The 23,897-nt window shown below is 37.3% G+C and overlaps 2 protein-coding genes across 4 annotated transcripts; both read left to right on the top strand.

Moving 5' to 3' along the window:
• Nucleotides 1–5,330: 5,330 nt before the first annotated feature.
• Nucleotides 5,331–13,737, top strand: LOC107101699 (ankyrin repeat and SOCS box protein 10-like). 3 transcript variants are annotated; one of them, XM_015400708.1, is made up of 6 exons: nt 5,331–5,372; nt 5,470–5,795; nt 6,732–6,999; nt 9,135–9,639; nt 12,328–12,441; nt 12,926–13,737. In XM_015400708.1, exons 2-6 carry the CDS (start codon nt 5,471–5,473, stop codon nt 13,109–13,111), a joined length of 1,398 nt encoding a protein of 465 aa, XP_015256194.1. In that variant the 5' UTR covers nt 5,331–5,372; nt 5,470; the 3' UTR covers nt 13,112–13,737. The 3 variants fall into 3 exon arrangements, with proteins under 3 accessions (XP_015256194.1, XP_015256196.1, XP_015256195.1); XM_015400710.1 differs by lacking the exon at nt 5,331–5,372 and having other exon boundaries at nt 5,443–5,795; nt 9,135–9,360; XM_015400709.1 differs by lacking the exons at nt 5,331–5,372; nt 5,470–5,795 and adding an exon at nt 5,802–6,584.
• Nucleotides 13,738–16,483: 2,746 nt separating this feature from the next.
• LOC107101697 (homeobox protein GBX-1-like) lies at nt 16,484–19,121 on the top strand. Its single transcript, XM_015400706.1, has 2 exons — nt 16,484–17,213; nt 18,152–19,121. The coding sequence occupies exons 1-2, from the start codon at nt 16,763–16,765 to the stop codon at nt 18,667–18,669; spliced, it is 969 nt and encodes a 322-aa protein (XP_015256192.1). The 5' UTR covers nt 16,484–16,762; the 3' UTR covers nt 18,670–19,121.
• The last annotated feature ends 4,776 nt before the right edge of the window (nt 19,122–23,897 follow it).

The raw sequence follows: 23,897 nt of genomic DNA, 5'->3' as shown, positions 1-23,897 counted from the left end.
ATTAAAGAGGACATCAGCTAGGTTGTGCTATTGTGTAATCTAACTCCATTTTTGTGAACCTTTTTTTCCGGTTTACTAAGAGTATCACTTAATTCAGTTTTTAAAATCAAGAAATCCAGTTCGGTTGTATACAATGGTTCCCCTCTGGAAGCCTGCAGACCTTTTAAACTGTACTCCAAGTCTAAAAACTATCTGGGAACACTAAGATGTTCAGCTTTTGCAAATAATCCCTTTTAACTCAACAGTTCTTATATGTATACTGCTAAAGACCATTATTCAGTTAACCTGAATAAGAAGCCATGTTTATGAGGTGACGGAGGGAATAAAGCAGCATTGATTCCTTGTTATGCATTTTAATCAAGTTTTTAAAAGATGACAGTGAATAGCTACTTGATTACGAGATAATGACAGCAGCGTTTGCACCGGCTCAATCTGCATAAAATGGAGGAACTGATAAAGGTCTCTCTAATTAGGAGGCTGTTTACATGAGGCTTTACGTACACCTATTAGACAGCACTTATCAGCATCCCACAAAGCCAGCCTCACTCTCATAATGCACTTGGGTGTAACTTCCGACATTGCCTGTTATTGTTGAGATAACCCATTTCAGATGTTTCTCAGTTTTCCACCTAATGACAAGAAATCTACTAATGTTATCATGAGGGTGATACAGCCTCTGATGACAGTAACTTTGCCAATGATTATCTTGGCCATTTAGATTTTGCATCTTGCACCCCTCTCCTGCCCGGCCTAGTTGGTAGTCATCACCAGCTGCTTTAGGCAGGCTGCTATGAACACATTATGGATGGGTGCATTAGTGAGTGATGCAGAGCTTGGGATGGCTTGCCTTGTTTTCATGTGAGAGTGCATCATTAGAAAATGTTCCACTTGGCAGGGAAGCGCGTATTAACTGCAGCCACAATGAAATGAGGTTGTGATAGATGGTTAAAGTTATAAAGGACTATTAAGTTGAAATATGAACCTTTCAATTGTCATGATGAAACAGAGGGTTATTTGCGTGGTGATCAGCGCATAGAGAGACAATTGGAATCCGCGCAGCCTCGATACAATGCATTATAGGCAGAGTGGTCCGAGCTGAAAGAACACAGAAAAAAGTAATTATGCCTCCATGAGTTCAGAGTTACTGTTCAATTCAAAGCTCGTTGAATTCATGCAAGTTTTTTTGCTAACATTTAAAGAGATCTGGGGGAGATTTACAAACAGGGCATCCTGTGCAGGTCTGGTGGTTGACTTTTATAATCAAATTGAATAAAATAGGAGGGATATTTATCGGAGAATCTTCTAAAAGCAACAAGCTCTCCAAACACGTGTCTGTTGAAATACGTATAATTAGAGATGGAAATCTGAAGCCGGCTCCTCATAATACCAGCAGCCAATTAGGATTCCTCATTATCTCCTATCAGGTTTCCATGGTCGCCTATGAGATGTTGTAACATCACAGTGCAAACCTCTAACGCTGTATCATTTTTGTTCAGTGAGCTTAAAGCAAAACATGTAAAAACTTAAATATCAACCTTCTTCTCATACTTTACATTCAGATATTTTATCAGTGTTGGATATAAGTGATTAGGCTTTTTAATATAACAAATCTAAAAAGTTGGGTATGCAAATTCATTCATTTTACTTCACTCTGATGCTCTCAAATAAAACATAAAAAAAATGGCTTAAGAAGATAATTCTTCAGTAAATTGAGTCCATCTTTGCGTTGCTTTCAAGTTTACTTGAGACGCTACAGAACTTTGGACATTATGCTTTTACTTCTAGGGGATTATTATTATTATTATCATTCATCGTCTCTACACGTGTCTGGACTTTAAGAACTTCCAAACAGAAATTCACAGGAAGTCATGTTTTGATTTCATAACAAGTAATGCAGGGGACACAGCAAGCGTGTGGAACAAAGTGATTGGGACAAGTCAGATGAAAGTGTTCACGTTCTTTGTACATATACAAAACAAGATGTGTGTAGAAAACAAAAACACTCCAACAACTAAGAACACACTATCCTGACTGCAGTGGAAGGGGGAGACGCCTTCATGCTGTGAAAATGCTTTTCCTCATCAGACTTTCAGAAGCTGTAAGGCAGTCCTGAAAAAAAAGTCTGTTAGGAGCTACAAAGGATATAAAGAGGTTGGATTTCCAGTATAACAGCAACCCTAAACACACAGTTGGAACCTTTACTTAGAGCAACAAATAGAAGAAAGTTAGATACTTACAGTCGCATCTGCAGTGAAAGATGATTCTTAAAAAATCTTGACACAAAATGTTTATACATATATTGCATTTATTATTTAAGGTTTTGAATCCCTTTCCTTCCAACACACACCATCTATCACATGTAATTCCATTAAAGCTGTTTTAGGTCATAGAAACAGCAATGTCAAAAAGTTTATATTTCTGATTATACTTCGTTCTTTCCTAGCTCTTCAAAATGCAAATGAATTGCTCCCTTTCCAAAACTGAGTAATCTTCGAATCCAACATCAACCTATGGCTCCTCACAGGAAAATCTTGCATAAATCATAAAACTAAGAGGAACCTGATGGATAAATGAGTACTTCCGTGCTATTATGGTGTTCGGCTCCCTTTGGTTGCTCTTACTCCATCTTAAACTAAGAGCAGATCCAATTGCAAGCCCATTAGCATTTAATATTACTGTAATTACTGTGTACATTTCATTATGTTCTCAGTATATTAAATGGCTGCTCCGTGTGGTGGGAGGGTTGTAGTTTAATCTCTTCCTGTATTAATGTGCGCCACAGTACTCAAAATAGCATTAAGGGCCTCATAATCAGAGGGAACTAATTGCCTATGATTGCATAAATGAAGTGGCTGGTTCTCATCAGAGACTGCTGCTGATGTCCAGCCTCTCACCGCCCTGGGGACAGAAAGGCGATTGACCACAGGGCAGAAAAACTTGGAAAGGCAGTTACTATTGGGTGATATGAGGGAAACCACAGATCCAAAATGTCCGCAGGGGGGCTGTGAGGGCAGGGGGTGCCGCCGCTGCTGCTGCTGCTGCTGCTTTTTTTCATGTCATCAGAGTTGCCTCGGCTTCACAGAGGAAAAAGGAAAAAAAAAAGAAAGATACAAAACACGAATGCCCACCATATGAGAAATGAATTTATCGAAGTGGCTGTCTTTTTCCCCATTAGTAAGTGTTTAGTTCAGCGTTTTAAATAATTGCGTTACCAGGAATGATATTTAAAATACATTTGGGAGTCAATGAGGCAGGAAAGTGCCTACATGTTTTGCTGATGACACCCGGGCCATTTGGAAGACATCAAAGTAGAGAGGAGGTAGCCCAGATGCATATTATAAACTCATTATGTATATCATTTAAAAGGATGTACTCCAGCCGCAAAAACAATATTCCTAGTCTCTCTCTTTGGTAATGTGTGTTTTCAAAGTTGAAACTCTTACTCGTGTTCTGTTTAATGTGGCATCTATTACCAAACTGTAACATGAAATAAATGACCTTGATTTCCATACAGGAACAGTCATTAAGGTACAGAAGACATGCAGCGATGCCTCTGTGTTTTCAGATGCAAATAAGGTAAAACCCTCTTCAATTTTCATGTTCTCCACCTGTGGCGTAAACCTTGTTTTCTGTCATATCGGTACAGATTCCACTCACAGAGGGGGATAAGCGTATGTGTATGTTTTAATGCATCGTGGGCCAAATAAAGCTGAAGGTCTGATGAAAAAATGTCAGTCAACCTTAAAATAACTGAAATGTGGTTCTGGGTCACAACCATGAGTTATGAATGCTTGTCTTCATCATCTACGCAGCTTCTGGTCATTTCTATCACTAGATAATGGTAATTCATCAGTCAAAAGCAATGTTTATCAAATGTCCAGTGAATAGGCTCAAGAGGCTTAATTATGCACCGTCCCTCCGTCATCCAAGCTCTGCACATGGGGCAGAGGGACACAGTGGTTGCCAGTCATTCAGCCTAATGCTCTAATGCAGGGGAGCCATGTGGATACAAAAAATCCATTACAGCTTTGAGGGGAAAAAATAACATTTTGTGCAGAAAATGACATTTCCTAAGCTACATGAATAAGCTTACAAGATGATATTCTTATCTGATCTTCCTGCAACTGCCTAGAAGTATTTGATCAAATGTTTGATTTAGTCCTTTTTCTTTACATTTTTGACTTGGCGCTCACAATAAATAGGGATCTAAGGATCATTACTACAGTTCCTGTCATAGACGCTTCCACACATTTTGTTATATGAGAACAAAAAAGGTTCTGGTTTAGATTTTTTTTTAATAATAATAAAAAGCTTAACGTTTTGGGATATATTTTTATTTAGACATCCTGAGTCATCGCATTATAGATTTGTCCCCTACAGTTTCAAGTCCTTTTCGGGTATCTCTCTGCCTTCTTTGCAGATCAGATTTTTTTTAAGCTCCTTATTATCTGCTGTAATGTGAATCTCTACCCTGGTCTCAAAATTGTTATAGCTTCTAAGATGTTTTCTTCCAGTATTAAATCACATAAAGCTGCATCAATCTTCCAGTTTTCTAACCCTGCTGATGATTATTCCTGCAGTATGATGTTGTTACCACCGTTGTCCAATGTTGTGTTCTGCATGACATGAAGAGTTATTTTTGGAACACATTTTTGAACTAAACAATAAATTTCTGCTCTAACCTGAGCAGTGCGCTTACATGGTTGGTGTTGGCGAATTGTGAACAGGCTTTATTGTAAACAATACTCTATATGGGGCAGATTTGTTGAACCCACAACAATTAGTTGTCCTGTGAATATATTTTTTCACCATAGCTATTGATGTGAAGGTTACACCTGTCCCTTGTTTTTTTTTTGTTTGTTTTTTTGCATCTTCCTTTAAAACACTACTGCTGCACCCAGAAAAAGAATGATCATATAAGATAAGATTAGATGGACTTTATTAATCTCAAAGTGGAGACATTACAATGTCGCATCGGCTCAATAGTCAAAAGGACATGCCAAAAGGAGAAAAAGGTGCATGGGGTATGTATAGTGCGTCTAGATATATTTATATAACAAGGAAAATTGCAAAGGTTATTGCAATAATCCTCCATAGTTACATCCTGCATAAAGTTCTGTGTCCTAGTAAATTAACAAAGAAAAATTTAACCATCATTACATATTTGAAGGCCTTTGCTTCTTGCAGCCTGATAAAATCTCATGGCTAACTGGAGGCAAACGGAGTGGTATGAGCATTGGCATGTGAAACATAAAAATAGCCCAACTTGCAGGGTGGGTCTCATATCAAAACAACTCTGCAAACCAACCCTGTGGAGAGCCTGCAAGGGAGAAGGTGGACAGATGCCAAAGAGTTCAACAACAAAAACATATGTGAGGCAAGTCTTTTTTTTTTTTCACTGCTTCAATTTTACATACTCTTACTTATTTAAAAAAAAAAAAAAAAAACTCTTTTATTCCCAAACATTAGCATGTCTCGAGGCAGTTTTTTCTTTACATCTTCGGCCTTGCGTTCTCTTGAACTTGATAAGGACATGCTGGAGAGGCACAAGTACAAGACACAGCTTGCCACCCATCACCTTAGCAGCTATTTCCTGAAGAAGGAGGCAATGGACAGAGTGCAAAGGAGTTCATCAATGGCCCAGAGACCAACTGTCTGCCAAGATGTGGTGATCCACAATGCTTTATATACAGGAGATATGGAGGCTTTAAAGCGTTTCTTTCCGAGAGGGTCGAAGGTGAACTTTGTCATTGAACCACAAGGAGGAGAGATGCGCTGGACGGCCCGGGGAGAAGGTGAGAGCTAAATGTCTCTAATTTAACAAAAAACTTAACTGATAATTAATCCTTTTCTCATAACATTACAAAATTTTGGAAATTACGTCGCTATTGATCATTAAAATGTGGAGGTATGCTATACTGACACCTGTATTTAGACACACGCTCATGTTATATTTAAGGAAACAAACCACGAGGCTGTATTTATAGACCTCCTAATGTTCAACAGTCAGAACTGACGGTTATACTTAAAAAGTCTGCACATGTCCTGGATATTACAATACTTTCATGCTTCCTAAAAGCAACCTTAAGCATGTTGTTTTTCCAATTCTAAAATTCCATCATTTGTGGATTATTGTTGCTTAATTGAAAACAAGCCAGCTATAATAAAATGCACTGTCATTGGCTTCCATGCCATTGCATGGCTGAGGTTCAAAAAGTCACCCACAGTATCTTGTAACACCTCCCTGAAATAGCCCTGCCTGCACAAACAACCCACATTTCAGCTCCTTACATCAGAAACCAGGGAACTGGCTAATGAATAAAACAACATAGATAAGTTGGACATGGCTTATCTGGCACCTAAAATAAAGTGGAAAAAGCAAAAGCAGTACCGCGAAGATGTTATCGCCACCGCCAAGGCCACAGGGTGCGTCCTCCAGTTTTGGAACTGTCTGCTTGTGGGTGATGCACTGACCATCCTGAGCATCGTGGACGATGAGGAGCACAGCTACCTCATTGATGCCATCTATGACACCAGCAATTTAGAAGAGTGGAAGAACTTCAGATTTAACTACAGAGGCCTCAGTAGGTTTTAAAAACACTCTTTCATTTTAAGTGACACTGTGATGTGAGCTTATAACCTAAATTGCTTAAGAAAAAAAAAAAACTGCTTCAATATGTGTACTGTTTTTTAAATTCACTCTAAAATGTTGCTTGTGCTCCTGCTGACAGGACTGTGGTCTTTGACGTATGAACAAGAGTTGACAACCCCTCTTCACATCACAGCGGGCCGAGGATTTGCAGACTGCCTGAGCCTCTTGCTTCAACGTGGAGCAAATGTAGACCTGGCTCCTGGAGGCAATACTGCCCTGCATGAGGCCTGTGAAAGCTGCCAGGCAGAGTGCGCCAAATTGCTGCTTATTTATGGAGCGAACCCCAATGCTGTCTCTGAAGACGGGCTTATGCCTCTGCATGTTTGCACAAGTCCTCAATCACTTGAGTGAGTACGAATAAGTATAATTAAAACCCTACAAGCTTGTTCCTATTATACTTCTTGTATCAGGATTTTGTTTATCCTAATAGTTGGAGCAACTGCTTAACAATTAAAAATAAGGGCAATATATTATTTTTTTAGATTTTATGAATTTATGTCCAGTACAGTTTACCTTAACATCAAATGAATCAGGTTCTGAAACAATATAAAGCATAAAAATGTTCCAGTAATCCAAGCTATAATATCTTTTACAACTTTAAACTCTTCTGTTGCACAACTTTTAGGATCCAGCTTCAGCATTCAGTCTTCTTGAGTTATCACCTGACATCAGGTGTTGTAAATCAGATTAACCTAAAATAAAGATACGATTCAACATTTAATTATCAAAAAGAAGCTCAATTATTCTCATACATGTTTAGGTTAGCGAACAAACAATAATTACTTTACTAAAGGTAAATCTTCTAATGTTAAAATTCATGAGAAACATGAAAGAAACATTTCACAGCTTTTTGTGAAATTTTATAAAGACAAAGAAAAAGAACATGTGTGAGCAGTATTTTAAAACAAACGATAACAGACATTTTGCATTCAATTGCAAAATTTGGATATATGAAAGCATATGAAACACTAAATCTAATGAATACTAAAGAAATTTGTATCAAGTCATTCCTCATCCTTAAAACTGTGCAAAGATTGCCATCTATAAGGCTTGACCTGTATTTGAGCTTGTCTGCGCAGGTAGGTTCTCCCAAACATTGACAGAATATGGGTGGTATCAATAAGGAGCTTTAGCATCATGGCAGGGGACGGCATTGGTAAATGTCTATACTTTATTACACCATTTTACCTTTTAAGGCTCTTAAGGGCCAAATAAATTCCATGTGAAGTCAAATTTGGCCTTCAGGCCTTGGCTTTGTCATATGTTGGAAAGGATCAAAAGGATAACATTGTTCAATGGTATCAATCCGGCTTGTCAATTACCAGAAAAAATAGGACAGTTATTTGGGAAAAAAGGACATTTCTACTAAACTGATGAAAAGAAAATACATAAGCTGGTTGTGAAGGCTTACAAGCTAACAGCAACAACTCTGATAAGCTTCACTGGAGGCTGAATGTTTGCAGTGTTTGCAAAGACAAAAATGTGTTGAAATAAACCAAGACTACTATGCAGTATAAATCGTGCTTGCCAGGCTGCAAAACCGTGGAAATTTAATGAATGTCTATGGGCTAAACTTGACAAAAATATGGTAATTTAACCAAAAAAAGTAAACAATTGTCTTTCTTTCTTTTATAGTTTGTTTTATATAAAGAGAAAACCCTACCTACCTACTGTGAAACCTTTTGGTGGCAGCATTATGCTGATAAAAAAAAATAAAAAATCAGATTTCTCTGGTGATTCTTTTTTTGTTCCAAGTTAGATTAAATTAGGAGATTTGTTGTTTTTCCAGCACCACATCCAAATAAACAATAGCATGATGTCACAAGAAGAAAATTAAAGATTTCAAAGCTAAGACAGAATCCGCAAATAAAATCTAAGATAAAATCAGTGGAATCACATAACGAGGCTGTAAAAAAAGCGATTTTGTGAAAGGTTGGCAAGCAGAGTTGCATATTTTTATCCAGCTGTGGTAAAGCAGGATTTTCTTATTTCCAGATCATTTACCAAGGCATTATTTCAAGACGTTGTAGGGCTCTGGATGTTACAGCTTTTAATTTCTGTTGTTGCTGTAAAAATTCTATACTTCTTATTTAAAGTTTGGAATCAGGTGTCCTTATTTATCCTATTGTTAGGATTCTATGAAATTATTCATGTACATTATATGCTTGTTAAACTCTAATAATACCTGCCTGATACATGTTGAGGTTAATGTTTTCCTAAGTGGTTTATTTAAAAAGTAAAATTTTTTAATTAATTATGTATGTAAAACAACTTTAGGAATGGATTGGGAGCATACAGACAGAGTGGATCATTCTTAGCAGAGAGCTCTGTTGCTCTGATGTGGCAGGGTGTGGCCCTGGCAATGTATAAAATGCTTCTTTAACTGTCATTCTGGACCGACTTTCTAAAGAAGTGAGCCCGGTGGTAAGTGCTGCCATTTGTAACCTGAGACATTCTATTATTTCTACTATTTGTCTGGCAGATGTGCCAAGTATCTCCTCCAGTATGGTGCCACGATTAACGGTTGTACTCTGGATGAAGATGATTCTCCGCTACATATTGCAGCCAGGAACGGACTGGGAGAACATATTGAGCTCTACCTGCGCCATGGAGCCTCAGTGGATAAACAGAACAATGAGGGTCTCACACCCCTGAATGCAGCTTGTGCACGCCCTCAGGAGATGAAGGACCTTGGAAGTTACTCGAAGGTGTGCCAGATGCTGCTGGATGCGGGGGCTGATGTTCACACTAAGGATCAGGACAGACACACTCCCTTACACATGGCCTGTAAGAACGTAAACCCAGATGTAGTGGATCTGCTGCTTGCCAAGGGGGCCTGTGTTAATAATATGGGCTATGGCGGAGACGCTCCCATGCATAACATCCTGAAGGTGGTGTGCTACAAGGTCTCCCATCATCCTGAGAGGATTGTTCGTGCTTTACTAAACTACGGCTCTATTCGAGTCTGGCCTGGTGCTCTCCCTGTGGTAGGAAACAGTTGCAGCCACTTGGAATTAAAAGTCCATTTCTTTTCATTGTTTACTCTAAAAATTAAAGATAGTTTAGATTTATAAGTTCATCCATTCATATTATTGATTTCTGTAACTGGTTTATAATCAAAAGTTTTAAGAACATTTCAATATTTCACTGGAACACCATAAGAATAGTTTTTTTTCTTTTTCTAACATACATGCAAAGTTTTATAATATCCACGTGGTAACCAGTTACTGGTTGACTTTCCGTTGTCCAGCAAACAGTTATTTGCACCCTGCAAAATGAGATTAAGTTACAAAAGGCCATTGCAAAACCAAATACCTTTTCTAAAGAGTGCTTTATCAAATATTGGAGGGAAGTTAAAAGAATGAAGAAGGTATAAACTGTGTCTGGAGACATATTTAGGGAAACAGCCAGAGCTATTTTATTATTTGCTAAGGCTCTCCTACATCAAATGGTAAATCGCCTGTACTTATACAGTCATTTGGTCAAGTTAGGAGACCTGACCAAAGTTCTTTACAATACATTCAGTCATTCATGATGGTGGCGAGCTACCTTGTAGCCACAGCTGCTCTAGGGCTCACTGACAGAAGCGGGCCGCCATATACAGGTACCACCATCAGTAAGCGATGCAGGTGAAACGTTTTTCCCAAGGACACAACGACATTGAATGGCACCAGAGAAAACATGAAAAAACTTTTACCCAGGCTAATGAGAAAAAAAAAAACAGACTGTCACTCAGTTATCAAAGGTCTTCTTCTGCATTTCATGGCGGAAGATTTGGGAGGCACAGAATCCTATTTGCTTGAAGTTCTTTTTTAAAGTCAGATGATGGTTTAGGAGACATGCACTGAAAAAAAGATCTAGCAATAAGTAAAACTTTCTTAAATTAAGTGTATTTACCTTTGATTTGAGTAGGTAAATGGGATGGAATCAGGATTTTTACTCTAAAAATAAGATAATTAGATAATATTCACTTGAAATAATGCAATGCAATTGTGTTTTCTTATTTTAAATCTAAATTGTCTTGTTCCATTGGCAAGATGTCTCTTTTATCTCCTCAATTCAAAACAAATGCACTTATTTTAAGAAAAAATGACTTATCAAGATTTTGATTTTTTGCAGTGTGTTATCTGCATGCAAAGGCAGTTCTAGGCAGGGACCAACAGAGGCCAGCTCCCTTGAAGACCTGGTCCTGGCCCATATTATCGCCCCTATACTAAAGGCATACATTGCAAAAGTTAAAAGATTTTTTTTATCTTGAAATAAGTGTATTTTACCTAAATTTAAGCAGGTAAAACAGGTAGGATATCTGATCATTTATATTTCAAAAAAGAAAAAATAGCTTCAACATCTATTTAAAGTAGATTATATGTAATAATTTAATTTTAATGGCAAAAATAGTCATTCATCTGGAAGATCCCCTTATTTACCTGTTAAGTTTACTGGGAATAAACAGATTCAAATGTTTTTTTTTATGTTTTAGATCAGTTTGGCAGTGTAATATCAAATTAATTTCTTACAATGATATGTGCAGACAGACTAGACCCTAATTGATTTATCCCTTGGACCAATTAAATGTTTTTACCTTTACAGTTTACCCAATTATTTAGAAATGACAGCCAGCTTTTAGCCTCAGTTGTTCTAAGATAAGATCACAGTTTTTATCTGTTACATCAGGAGTCTACGACCTTGCAGTAAACTACATGATGCACATTAGCCCTGGGTTTATTCTGCTTTTTTGTGTTATGTTTTTTTTTTCTTTTATACCCCCATGGAAAGAAAAAAAAAAACAATGGCCCCACCTTAGCCCCCCTTGGTAAAGTTCTTCTGGAGAACTGTCTGTATGTGCAGGTCGACTGTATCAAATTCAAGTCAGCACAGCCATTTACCACATACATTTAAAACACCTCTGCTAGTAAGCTTTATGGAGAATCTGTTTTCGCTGTTCATACCAAAAGTACCAAAATATTAAAACTCATGGACAAAGAGCCCAAACTAAGTATTGGGGACATACTAAAGTACTTGTGTTAAATTTTTGGGGACCAGCCTTTTAGTGTTAGATATCGTTTTCTCACTGTCTATGCAATATTCAAAATTTCTAGAATAAATTAGTTCTGGGGTTCCATAAGCTTTAAGCTTAGATCACTAACAGTAACACACAGCAATGCTTTATATGTTTAACTGCATATTTGTGACAATTCAAATGTATCTAAAAGCATTTGTGAAAGAACAAAAGCATTATAGAACAATGCAATCCAGATCGGTCATAGATAATAATTTAGCAACATAGCTTGTAACTAACTGTATTGGTTGACTTTTGATTGCTATGGTGTTTACTGCAGACTATCACAAGATTACATTCAAATTATTACCATTTCATGCCACAACACAAAGTGCGGCAATCTCTGCAGGGAACAGACTACAACTATCAGTGAACCCACGTGCACTAGACAAAATGCCTGGTTCCTAATTAGGCAAGTGTTAATAGGAGATTAATTAGCACTAATTGCATAATTTCCAGTTAAACCCCTGGAGGGAAGACCAATCTGTTCATTTCACAAGTGTTTAATTACTTTATTTCTTCAGTTCTACAGTCACAGAGCTCACTCATGAACTTAAATCATTGCACAAATCCCACTGCTTTACTTTTAGAGCTTTAGTGTGAACCTTTTTTTTAGGTTTTGAAGCACTGCTCAGAATCGCCACACACCATTGAGGTTCTCCTGAATGCCTACAGCCACCTGAAAGTCACAGACGCTTGGGTTGAGTCTGTCCCTGAAGATGCTTACAAGGCAAGTTGTTTAAATTATATAATAGGAGAATAGATCACCTAATGGCCCCCCCAAATTTTTTTTTTTTTTATTTCTATTTTAACTATTTTTTTTCTTAACCTGCTACAATCACCCTCTTTAAGTCGTTGTACAGCACACTTTCATTTTCTTATAATGTTTAAGAGGATGACCAGAATAATTGTTTTTACTTTTTTACTTACAATTAATTTAATTCACCTAACACAAACGTACAACAAATTATGTTATGAGCCGCTTAATGAAATCAAATTTAAATTAATACATATATACAACAGCTTAGCCAATGAAATACATTTCCGCGCTGTCAAGGTCAGATTATCATTCATTATGATAATCAATGGGAAGCTGATGATATTTAGTTTATGGTGATTTCACATAACATTTAATGTAAAGTGTATATTCAGATCATAAAGTCAGTGAATGTCATTTGAGTTATCCTGTGTTTTTTTTTTTTTTATGCAACCAGGAGCACAAAGACTTCTATGACTCCATCTTCTCCTTGGCAAAGACTCCTCGTTCCCTGCAGCACTTAGCGCGGTGCAAACTAAGGAGCTACCTGGAAGGCCGAGTTTACAAAGTGGTCCCAAAGCTTGATCTGCCCAACTTCATTAAGGACTACCTGCTCCTGGAGTGCAGAGGATATGTGCACTGAACGCATGTTGTTGTGTTAGTGAAAGTCCACTGGTGGGGTGCAGACTAGTTAGATGATTTTTTTCTCCTTTTTTTTATGTTTCGGTTTCAAATGAAGTTTTATTTAATCCTTGTCCTTGAGTAAGCAGCTGCTGCTTGTTTTTCATAATCACTTGTAAAGCAGATCAACTGCTTCAGCACATTCATTGGTGTTTTAACACCACAAGAGGGAGCTATAGAACAGAACTGATACAGCAAGAGATGGATTTGGCATTTTACTTTTTTATGTTGTATATTTGGTTTTATTTTGCATTTAAAGATAAAGAGAATAACTTTTTGTGACTGTATACATTATACTTTAATGATTTGGCTTGTGAACTGAGTATTTTCATAAATATTTGCATGTTATAATAAGGGGTTTATGTCAAAATTCAGATAAAGTAAAACATTGACATGAGTAGCGGACCTGCTCCTTTGGTTTAGGTAGTAATTATATTGCTTAATGTGTTATTGAGTATTTCCTACCTTGACACTGTCTTCAGGTTAAAGGAAAGAAAGTAAAACTTAAATAAAGCTTTAGCCAGTCTGGCTTGTATCCACTCAAATGGTGCAAACTTAATATCAGAGAATAGAAAGAGGCCCCATAACCTATAAGGTTTGAAGAAAGTTTGCATAAAACAAATGATAAAGAAACCATTCCAGAGCAATGTGTGTAAATGATTTTGCTCTTCCACAAACTGTTAAATACTTTTCTGAGAGTATTTTGTTTTATAGTCCATGTGTCATTTATTTGTAGTTAAACTGATTAATTGACTTTATATGAGTGGAGGACTTATTTTTTGCTGATATCTGATATAGATTTTGTCTCTGTATATGAATATTAGGAATACATGCATAGAGTTTAAAACTAATTTTACCTTTTATCTTACAGTGCATAGAAATATACATACTGAATATACATAAGAAATAAAACTAGGCTTTTTTTTAACATTTAAATAGATTACCAACGCTATTTATAATTGCTAAATGCTAGAATAATTGTACAATTTTTGTAACTTCTTTAAACTTTACAGTAATTAAGTAATTATTTTGTTCTTTGTGTTTCACCATTGAATGGAATTGCTTTTAAAAAATATGATTTCAGGCAAACATGTTGGTGTAATGTCTTACAACTTTATTTCAATATATTAATGAAATGTATTGTTATGTTTTGATAACGCCATCTATTTTTTGAGTGCACCAGTCCTTCCTGCATCAAAACACCCACACAATATGCTGCCACTACTGTGCTTCTCATGATAGGTTTATAGGGTTTCCATTTATTCCTACAGATTAAAATAATTTCTTTGCTAATCATAATCTTGCTTTTTTATGTTGCTATTGGGGTTATGGCATCTCTGTCCCTGAATGGATTTTCAGACCACTGGTTTCAGTCTGGATTCTGACCCTCTACTACAACCACTCCCTGACACAATTGTTACAAGGCGTGAAATTTTATAATTATAATGATTTGGACAATTCAAAGCAAACATGTTCATCTCAGAGGCACAAAACCTTGGAAACCTTCATGGTTTTTATAGCTGTTGGAAAAAGATAACCTGTCACCTTCAGACATCTGGTAGTTTTATCATTCTGTTCCTCGGATATTGCTGTTTTTCTTTTGATTTTACCTTTTATCCCTTAAACAAAGCTTTGTGTTGCCTAAAATTACCTACTGGTCTCAAATTTGATAAAATGATATAAAATAATGTAGCGAAAGGTTACAAATTCACAAGATCCTCAAATGGGGATGATTAAATAGTGCTAATTTTAATTTGAGCACACCCCTGATATTCACCAAAGTAAAATAAAAAAATTATGAAATGTCTTATTGTTTTTCCATTTTGTCATTTTAAATAATCCTGTTCATTCTGGCTGATTGAAAACTGAAGTTTAATATGACTTTTTAAAAATGTTTTATAAGTCTATGCAAATATCTGCTTTCAACTGAATCAACTTTCCATCTTTACTAAAGTCAGAGTTTAAGAACTTCAATTCAGCTGGTTAAAAACACAATATACATAAGCAAAATTGTTCCCAGTTATAAGATAAATTGGGGGTGTTTTTTTAAAGGTTTGTGACAGTCTGCTATAAGTCGATTGAGTTTCTCTTTAATTTAAAACATTTTATTAAAAATCTAGATTTCTGTTACACTATTTTTGTTCCCTAGAAATAATTATTTATATATTTCCATTATAATATAAATTACAAATTATTATTCGCATAACATTTTATTTGTTTTTCTAAGTCGCTCATATTAGATCAGTGTAACTGCAAAATAAGCAGACAAAGAAAAACAAATGTGAGGTGCTTCTTAAATGGTTTCAGTAGATTAGAGAGAGGTACTGCTGAAGTCACTTGCAATTATAAGAATTATCCTGGCCTGGTCCTCAGCAGCTAATCAGAGTCTGTGCTGATATGTTTATGTCCTTATGCAATCAGACGACCAGTTGGAGAGCCCGGGCACCCAGGACTCAATAGGGCTAATCATCATCAGCTTCCATTGCCATTTAAAGCGGGAGATGATCTGCGATTAAACCCCTTCTTAAAGCATAGAGAAGAATGATTCTTTTCTTCTTCTTTTTTTTTTTTTTTTTCCATGCGCCATGTGTAGCCTATCTCTTTGGAGACAAATTACTCTCACCAGAGAAGCTCAAAGGAAAACGTCTGTGTTATTTCTTTGAAAAGAACATTAAAGTTCTCTTCATATTCAGTTCAAATAACCCCGCTTTGACTCTGGCCCATGCGCCCCCGCGTCCGCGCCGCAGATGACCTCGCATAAGTGTCTTTTATTTGGATCTAATTTCGCACAGAGCATCTCTCTCCGGGGAACAATTGTTGCAGTGGCACTTCTTTTTTTCACTTGAAGCCGAGCGCATTGTTTTTTTTAAGAGAAACATCTGCCTCTCCTCCCAATCTGCCCCAATCTTCCCCACAAAAAAAAAGAAGAAGAAAAACGCGTCGTTTTTACGCTGTCCCTTGCATCCAGAGTAATTACTTATCATCAATCAAAATTAATAATAGCTGATTGGGTTGGTGTGGTCAACGATTATAGAAGGGGAAGGGCTGGAGCAGTCTCTCACACCGTTTGCCAGTCAATGGTGAACCTGGCAAATAAAGGAGGGGGGGTGCGGCTCGTCTATTTGGTCTCCACTGGGAAACTACCGCCTCTCAAGACGGCCAAAAAGTCAGAGGCTGAATAAGGAAATGAAGCGTAATTTGAGGAAGATGGATGAGTCCCTAGGGAAACACCCCTTCTTTTCATTCCTCTTGTATTGCAGATGATAACCAATGCGCTCTCGTCCTCTCTTTCTCTGCGCGCGCTCACACGGTGCGCATCAGAGAGGGCTTGGGAAGGAGGAGTCGCTCAGGGGTTGAAGGGGGGGTAGATAGAAAGATAGAGAGAGCGTATGTTTATGTCTCAGTGTGTAACGAATAAGAGGGGGGAAAAGGTGGCGCTTCGGCCCCGGCTGTCAGACGCGTAAAACGAGCGCAGAGATCAGGAGAAACAGGGATGACAACACACCAGCAGAGGATCTACTTTCCTTTCACTCCGTGTTCAGACTGAAAGTTTTGCCCGTCGCAGAGGAGAGGACATTTACTGTCAGGTCTTCCCCCACAACAAAGAAAAACAATGCAGAGACCGGGCGGGCAAGGGACGGCGTTCTCCATCGACTCTTTGATTGGAACCCCTCAACCCAGACCGGGTCACCTTCTCTACACGGGTTACCCTATGTTCATGCCCTACAGACCTCTGGTTATCCCGCAAGCTTTATCCCACTCTCCTCTCTCCTCTGGCATACCTCCTCTTGCGCCCTTAGCTTCCTTTGCCGGGCGGCTAACCAACACCTTCTGCGCCAGTTTGGGACAGGGGGTTCCGTCCATGGTGGCGCTCACCACCACCATGCCGAGCTTCTCGGACCCTCCGGACAGTTTCTATCCGCCACAGGAGCTGCCGGGTCCGCGTTTGAGCGCAGCCGATCCCGGATCGAGGAGGCAGGAAAGTCCGCACTCTGATGAGCTGCACAGCCGGGACAAGGGCTCCGATCTGCTCAACTTTTCAGAAACTTTTCAGACAATATCCGGTAAGCCTCCTGTTCATCACATGCATTTGTGTCTGAAAAAATCGGGTTCACTCTGTATGCATTAAAAAGAAGAAAAAAAAATAGTTTATACATTTGATTTATTAGATTTCAAGCATGCAGACAAACTGCGAATATTTCCTTTTTTTTTATTATAAAAGGGGATAAAGGCCTGTTTACATCTGCATTGTTTACATGAATCTTACATGTGGAAGGATTTTGAAGACTATATAGGTTACTTAATAAAACTTAAAATAAAAAAAATAACATTTTAATACACACACAATTATTTATTCATTAAGAACATTATTAATCTATTGTTTAGCATCAAAATGTGATCATTGGAGGAACTCTACTCATTTCTGCACAACTAAATGTGTGATTCACTGAACTAAAATTAATAATTGGGAAATGAATCTCTTAATGTATTGGAAAAATATTTTATTGATTTGTACATATCTTATTTTTTTTTCTTGCAAAATGGTTTAAATTTGCATTAACTTTGAACTGGCGCAAGCCAAAATAAACAGAATTTCACTGAATTAACTAAATTATACGGATTCAGTTTTGGGCAAATTTTCCACTTTACTTCATTCATTGCATAAATAGGAAATATTTTTATTGTGTAACGAGAGACAGAAAAAAAGTAATAAACAACGAGAATAATTAAAGATCAAAGGACGTTAAAAAAAAAAAAGACGCCAATTCTGCAACAGAAATTCAGTTTCCTGTTATTTTCTGTGTTGCTTCTATATATTTGAACATATGTTTGGCCTTTTGCCAAAACGGTTCATTATAAATGAGCATATAGGCCGTAGCATAAATATTTGGATAATATTTGCAGAAAGTTCCACTTTTATGGATTTATCACCAACTAATCCAAAAAAAAAAAAAAAGAAATTAATTGTTACTTAATTATTATATTTCTTTTTTTTTTTCAGGTGAGACCAAATTATACAGTTCAGACGAAGAAAAACTGGACCTAAAGTCAGCGGACGCGGTTTGCAGCGACAGGGAGGACAGCTCTGCGGACAGCGAGAACGAAAGTTTCTCAGACGGGACAAACTGCGGCGGCCTGTCCCAGAAAGGCAAGCTGAAAGGCGGCTCACAGGAGGCGTCTCTCCCGAGCGGCGGCTCGGCGGGGAAGAGCCGCAGGAGACGAACAGCTTTCACCAGCGAGCAGCTGCTGGAACTGGAAAAGGAGTTTCACTGTAAAAAGTACCTCTCTCTGACCGAGCGCTCACAGATCGCTCATGCGCTCAAGCTGAGCGAAGTTCAGGTGAAGATCTGGTTTCAGAACCGCAGGGCCAAATGGAAACGAATCAAAGCCGGGAACGTCAACAACCGCTCCGGAGAGCCGGTAAGGAACCCCAAAATCGTCGTTCCCATCCCGGTGCACGTCAACAGGTTCGCCGTGAGGAGTCAGCATCAACAGATAGAGCAGGGGAGCAGACCATGAAGAGCGCCTCCATCTGACTCTATGAAGGACTCTCTGATTTGAAGAAGTGAAGAATAAAACTATGACTATTTAGTTATTTTGTCTAAGAGGTGAGGCTATAGGGAGATTTATTCCCAATGGTATAAATGATACATTTTTATTTATTGTCCTGTTAATATGTAAATAGAAAAGGGTACAAACTGGCACTAAGAGATGTGACTGTAAATATTTTCTAAGTATTTATATGTAGGATCCGATCTGTTGATTCTGTGCATGTCCTCATTTGATGGGAGAAAAAAAAAAGAAAAAGAAAATCCCGCATTTTTTGTTTTTTTTTTGTTTTGTTTTGTGTTTTGTATTTGTTGACCACATTTGCATGTTTTACTGGAGATGTTTTACATCTATTTGGTGCAGGAAGCACCTTGGAGATTTTATTTGTGGAGGCAAAAAAAAAAAGGAAATAATGAGCGAAAAAGGACATCTGTAAAGTATGATCTAATAAATTGCTTTATAAAAATACTGGAATCCAGATTGAATCACTTTTATCTATAGAACAGATTTATGATCTGAGGTGTTACCTGATGGTTGTTCAAATATAAATAGTTTAAAACATTTAAACAGAGCTTTTAATAAAAAGAATGTCTAACAAAATAATTATTACTGTATTACTACTACACCTATATTCTAGCAATTTTTAACTTATTTCCCTGGCCGTCTACTTTAGTAAACTGGTTTCCTCAATGTTTTTTTTATTATTATTTTGTTCTTCACAAAAGCACAACGATTATTTTTAACCTTGAAAATTTGAAATGATTTTTTTCGAGACATAATCACTCAAAAGGTAGAAGATTGTTTTTTAAATAGCCACAGTGATTGATTTCTCTTAAGGAGGCTATGTTGGTGGACTGATGGATCCTCATTAGGGAAGAGCGCATCAGGCACTCTGTGATAAACTTCTCCATCAGATACAGAGATACAACAGCACCTTTATTTATTTTAGTTTTCAAATTTCCCAATAAGTCACAAAAAGTGGAAATAAATTTGTTCTTATAGGATTATGCTTCATTTAAAATACAGCTGGTTTACAGATACTTGATTTGCACAGAAATGTTAAGGTTTGAAGGGAATTATAAGTATACATAAAAAAAACTGCATGGAGTTTAACCTAAAAAAACAAATATTGTTACAAATAACAACAAACTCTGTCAGAGTTGTATAAATATTATACTTTACTACTTCTCTACTTAAGTTGGGACACCAACACATTTCCTAAAATAAAAAAAGATAAAACAAGAAAATTACTTACACAATACTGATTATAAGATATGTTGCATATGACCACAACTTATTAAAGGAAGCAGAAAAAACAGGAGTTCACAGAAAAAAAAAACTGTTTTTAGTAAGGTTGCCTGTCTTGGCATTAAGTGTAAATGAAAATTTTCTAAAAAATAAAATAAAATCTCAGGTTTCAACATTTAAAGAAACTCATAACTTTTCTAATGTTTCACCACATTGTTATTCTAGATATAACCAGGAGCATGTTCATTTTCCAGGTTTTATCAAAAATATTTTTATAGTAATTTTCTCCATCTTAAATGAGTAAGGAATGCACAGTTTTTCCTCTTTGAACCTCATAAGGTATGCCAACCTAAAATACAGCTTGACCTCAGAGCATAAACGGCCTTCAGTGACCTGGGTAAAGTTTATTTCACCATCCACCTCATACATCAAGACTGTGACACTTGGATGGGGATTCAAGGAGTGATGAGCGAGTGGGAAGTTTTATTAAGGTACAAGAGCTGACTAATATAGACAATCAATTCCACGACAGCGTGCCAGAGTGAAGCTGCTATTTCAGTCGCCATGAGCTGCATCCTGAAGGTGATGATGAGGAGCAGTGACAAAGCTAACCCTTTGACTGCAGGTTTGTTATTGCTGAGGTCCTGTGAGAAAACGAAGCAGCAGCATTTGAGCGTTTCTTTGCTCCTCCCTGTTAAACTAATTGTGTTGATGCTTCCAGAGTTGTAATAAGCTCTTCCTTTAAAGCTGGAGAAGTGGATACTCAAATCCCAAATTGAATTATCAGCTCCTTCCACGTGTAACAATTTCCTCATCCCCACCTGCAGCGAGAAGGAGAGGACAGCGAAAGACCTCATTACTGGCCAGTGGAGTTGGCGTTGAGTGCTTGTGCTGACTGGAGGCCTGACTTTTTAGGAGGGTCCGGGCGTTAGTGGATACAGTGATGTATGGGCAGATGCATCAAATCGCACAAGATAAACAAGCGATGAGTTTCATCAGGGCCATCATAGCTTTAATTTGGCTGCCTAATGAGTCAGATCTAGTGGCGGAGATAAGAGTTGTCAGAAGCCTGGCTCTAATGAATTTCTTGCCACTTGTAATCAAGGTTGCCTGTCTGAGGGGGGATGATTAATGGAACCCTGGAGGATTCCCTCGGCCCTCAGCCTTCATTACATCTAATGCATTCTCAGGCAAATTAACAGCAAAATGCAGGCAAAAGCCAACAGGGAAAGATGGGGAGAGAAAAGAGAAGAGAGAGAGAATGGGAGGAAAGTGGTGAGAGCAGATTGTGTTTTATAAGACAAAGGAGTTTAACGAGGATGTGATGAGGAAGATAGTGAGACGAAGGAGTTGGGTTGGCAGAGATGGACTGAAATGTGCACATTAATAAGATAGTATCCAAATTAGTAAGGAAGAGTAGGTTTCAATGAGTAAGGGCAGAGTTTATTGTAAAGGCAGTGGTCAACTTTGAGACAGTTGGAATTTATAACTGCAAAAGCAGACAAAACAGAATGTCTTTGAGTGTTTTGCTAACTTAGATACCTAAATCACCACTGAAATTCTCCCAGGAATGGTTGATGTATGTAAACAAAACAACCAACAACAATATAAAAAAAGTTGACCTCCTAGAGACTTTTTTTCAGTTTTTTTGTGTGTGTGTGTGTGTGTGTGTTTTTTGCCTTTTTAACAATTTACATATTTTAGTTCTACAAAATGAACATTAGCAACAAAAAAAAAGTCAGGAAATAGCGTGATTACTATTTGAATCTCCTTGGTAACACCATAAAGGCTGTAAGGTTGCTAAAAGCAAAACATAATGCCATAGTGTAAAGAAAGTTGGAAACTCAAGCAAACCAGCATGAGAGTGAAAACTAACAATTGTTCACTTTCCCAGGAGTGGGCAGTTTGCCAATTTTACACTAGTGCACCAATGACTCATCAAGGGAGGAATAAAAACAAACAAGACTTTCTAAAGGTCAGTGTTTATGATTCAACAATAAGCAAGTGAGGGATTAATAAGAGCATCAATTTGAAAGTTGCGGGGTCAAAATCCTGCTACGCTGCACAAAATAACACAACTCCCGACATTAATCCAACAAATTAAAACCTTTATGCCAATTGTGTTTTGGCTAGGATTGTATTTTACTCAGTAATGATCAGTTTTGCAGCTTATGAACCCAACATTACATCTGGCCCTGTACTGAGGTCTCCTCTCTGGGCATATGCTGAGGAAACAAGTTGTACTACAGCTTGGAAAGATCATTTTATATTGCAACAGATTTATTTATAGTGTTTGTAACCGATCTATATATATCATAGGAATTTACTCTGGATGCAAAATGTTCTGGAGGGATAAAGGCCAATGCCTGCAAAAATCAAAAACATAATTTTTGGTTTACAACAGAGAAAGTGAGTATAAATAGTTTGTAATTTTTTCACAAATTTCCAGATTTTGACAGTGTTCTCCAATTTCTAGATTTATTTAATTAGCTTCACAACATTTGGCATAAGTGAAAACAACACATTTTTATGAAGGTTAAAGATATTGTGGAGGATTTTCACAAATTTTTAAAACATTTTTTTTAGAATTATCTCCTTGTGTACTCTCTGTTTTAAAATAGCTGTTTGCATCGCTCATACAAGCTTACTAACCAAAAGAAGATTTGCAATTTTTCAACTATGTCGGACTCACTACAGGTAAATAAAAAAAATGGGGACGACCACATAGGACTGTCTTACGTAAACATATCACCAGAATGATTGACGAGTAGGAGGACAAATTATCATTATTATTTATTTATTTATTTATTTTTATAAATTTTTTTTATTTATTTAAATTATTTATATGATCCACCTGGAAATAGAACATCCTCCAGTATCTGAAAGACTCTTTATCAGCTTACCTGGAACACCTGCCATTGCGTCTCTCTTAAGCTTCAGCCAATCAGCGATGGACCCCCCCCCCCCCCGAAGCCAATCTTTTCTCAAGACGTTCCTCAGTAAGACAAACGCCCAGCTTCCCCATGCAGCATATCAGCCAAACTTCGACCCACCTCCGCCTCATCTCCTCCCTCACTCTCAGACTACTCTTAGACCCTCTCATCCTCTGGCTTACTCCACCACCAGTGGTCACGGGAGGATGAATACTCTAATCCTCTTCCTAAATTATTAATCCAAGCTTATACCGATTTACAGCATCATGTCTTCTGCCGGGATCCGAGTGCCAAAGAAATTATTTCAATAGTGTCAATAAAATCTTTCTAATCACTTCTTTTCTCCATTAAAGTCTCTCCAAGTTGAACTTAAAAAATGCAGTGCAGTAGTTGACTTGTAATTCAGTAGTGAGGGAATAACCCTTATCACTGCTGGTATATGGAACATGGAATAAAACTATGCCCCTTTATTTCCCTACAACTAAACATCACATTTAAAGCTCTTTATTCTTCCCAATGGTTTTATTGGAGCGTCAATATTCTCTATGGCATCAATACCAAAACCATATCCAGATTAAAACCTGGACTTTAGTCTGATAGGCCGTTAAATTTTGGGATGTGCTTTTGCCTGATTTAAAAAAAAACAAAAGCCACCCAGTCTATATCTACATCAAATTGTTGTTGAAAATATATAAATATCTTTACATTTATCTCTATTAATCGATCTATAATTTTTTTGACACCTGTTACTTTTTTTTTTTCCATATTCACCCATAAAAAAAATGGATGTAAAATTCCAGACTTTTCTAGGCTGTATAAGTATCAAGCTTAATGTTTGTTCAACACCTCCTTGATGCAGCATGGACAGAACGTGTCATTAACACAGCTGTTAAAGTGGCCTGCTGTAAAGCAGCTTGGAGGTGTTATGGAAATATGGATTTAATGTTTGCAAATATGGTCTCTTCAGGTCTTTGTGTACCCATCCATCAACCTCAGACCCACCTCTGCAATCTCTGA

The sequence above is a fragment of the Cyprinodon variegatus genome, unplaced genomic scaffold (assembly GCF_000732505.1).
Source record: "Cyprinodon variegatus isolate N-32 unplaced genomic scaffold, C_variegatus-1.0 Scaffold1135, whole genome shotgun sequence".
Taxonomy (NCBI): domain Eukaryota; kingdom Metazoa; phylum Chordata; class Actinopteri; order Cyprinodontiformes; family Cyprinodontidae; genus Cyprinodon; species Cyprinodon variegatus.
This window is presented reverse-complemented; position numbering and strand designations above follow the sequence as displayed.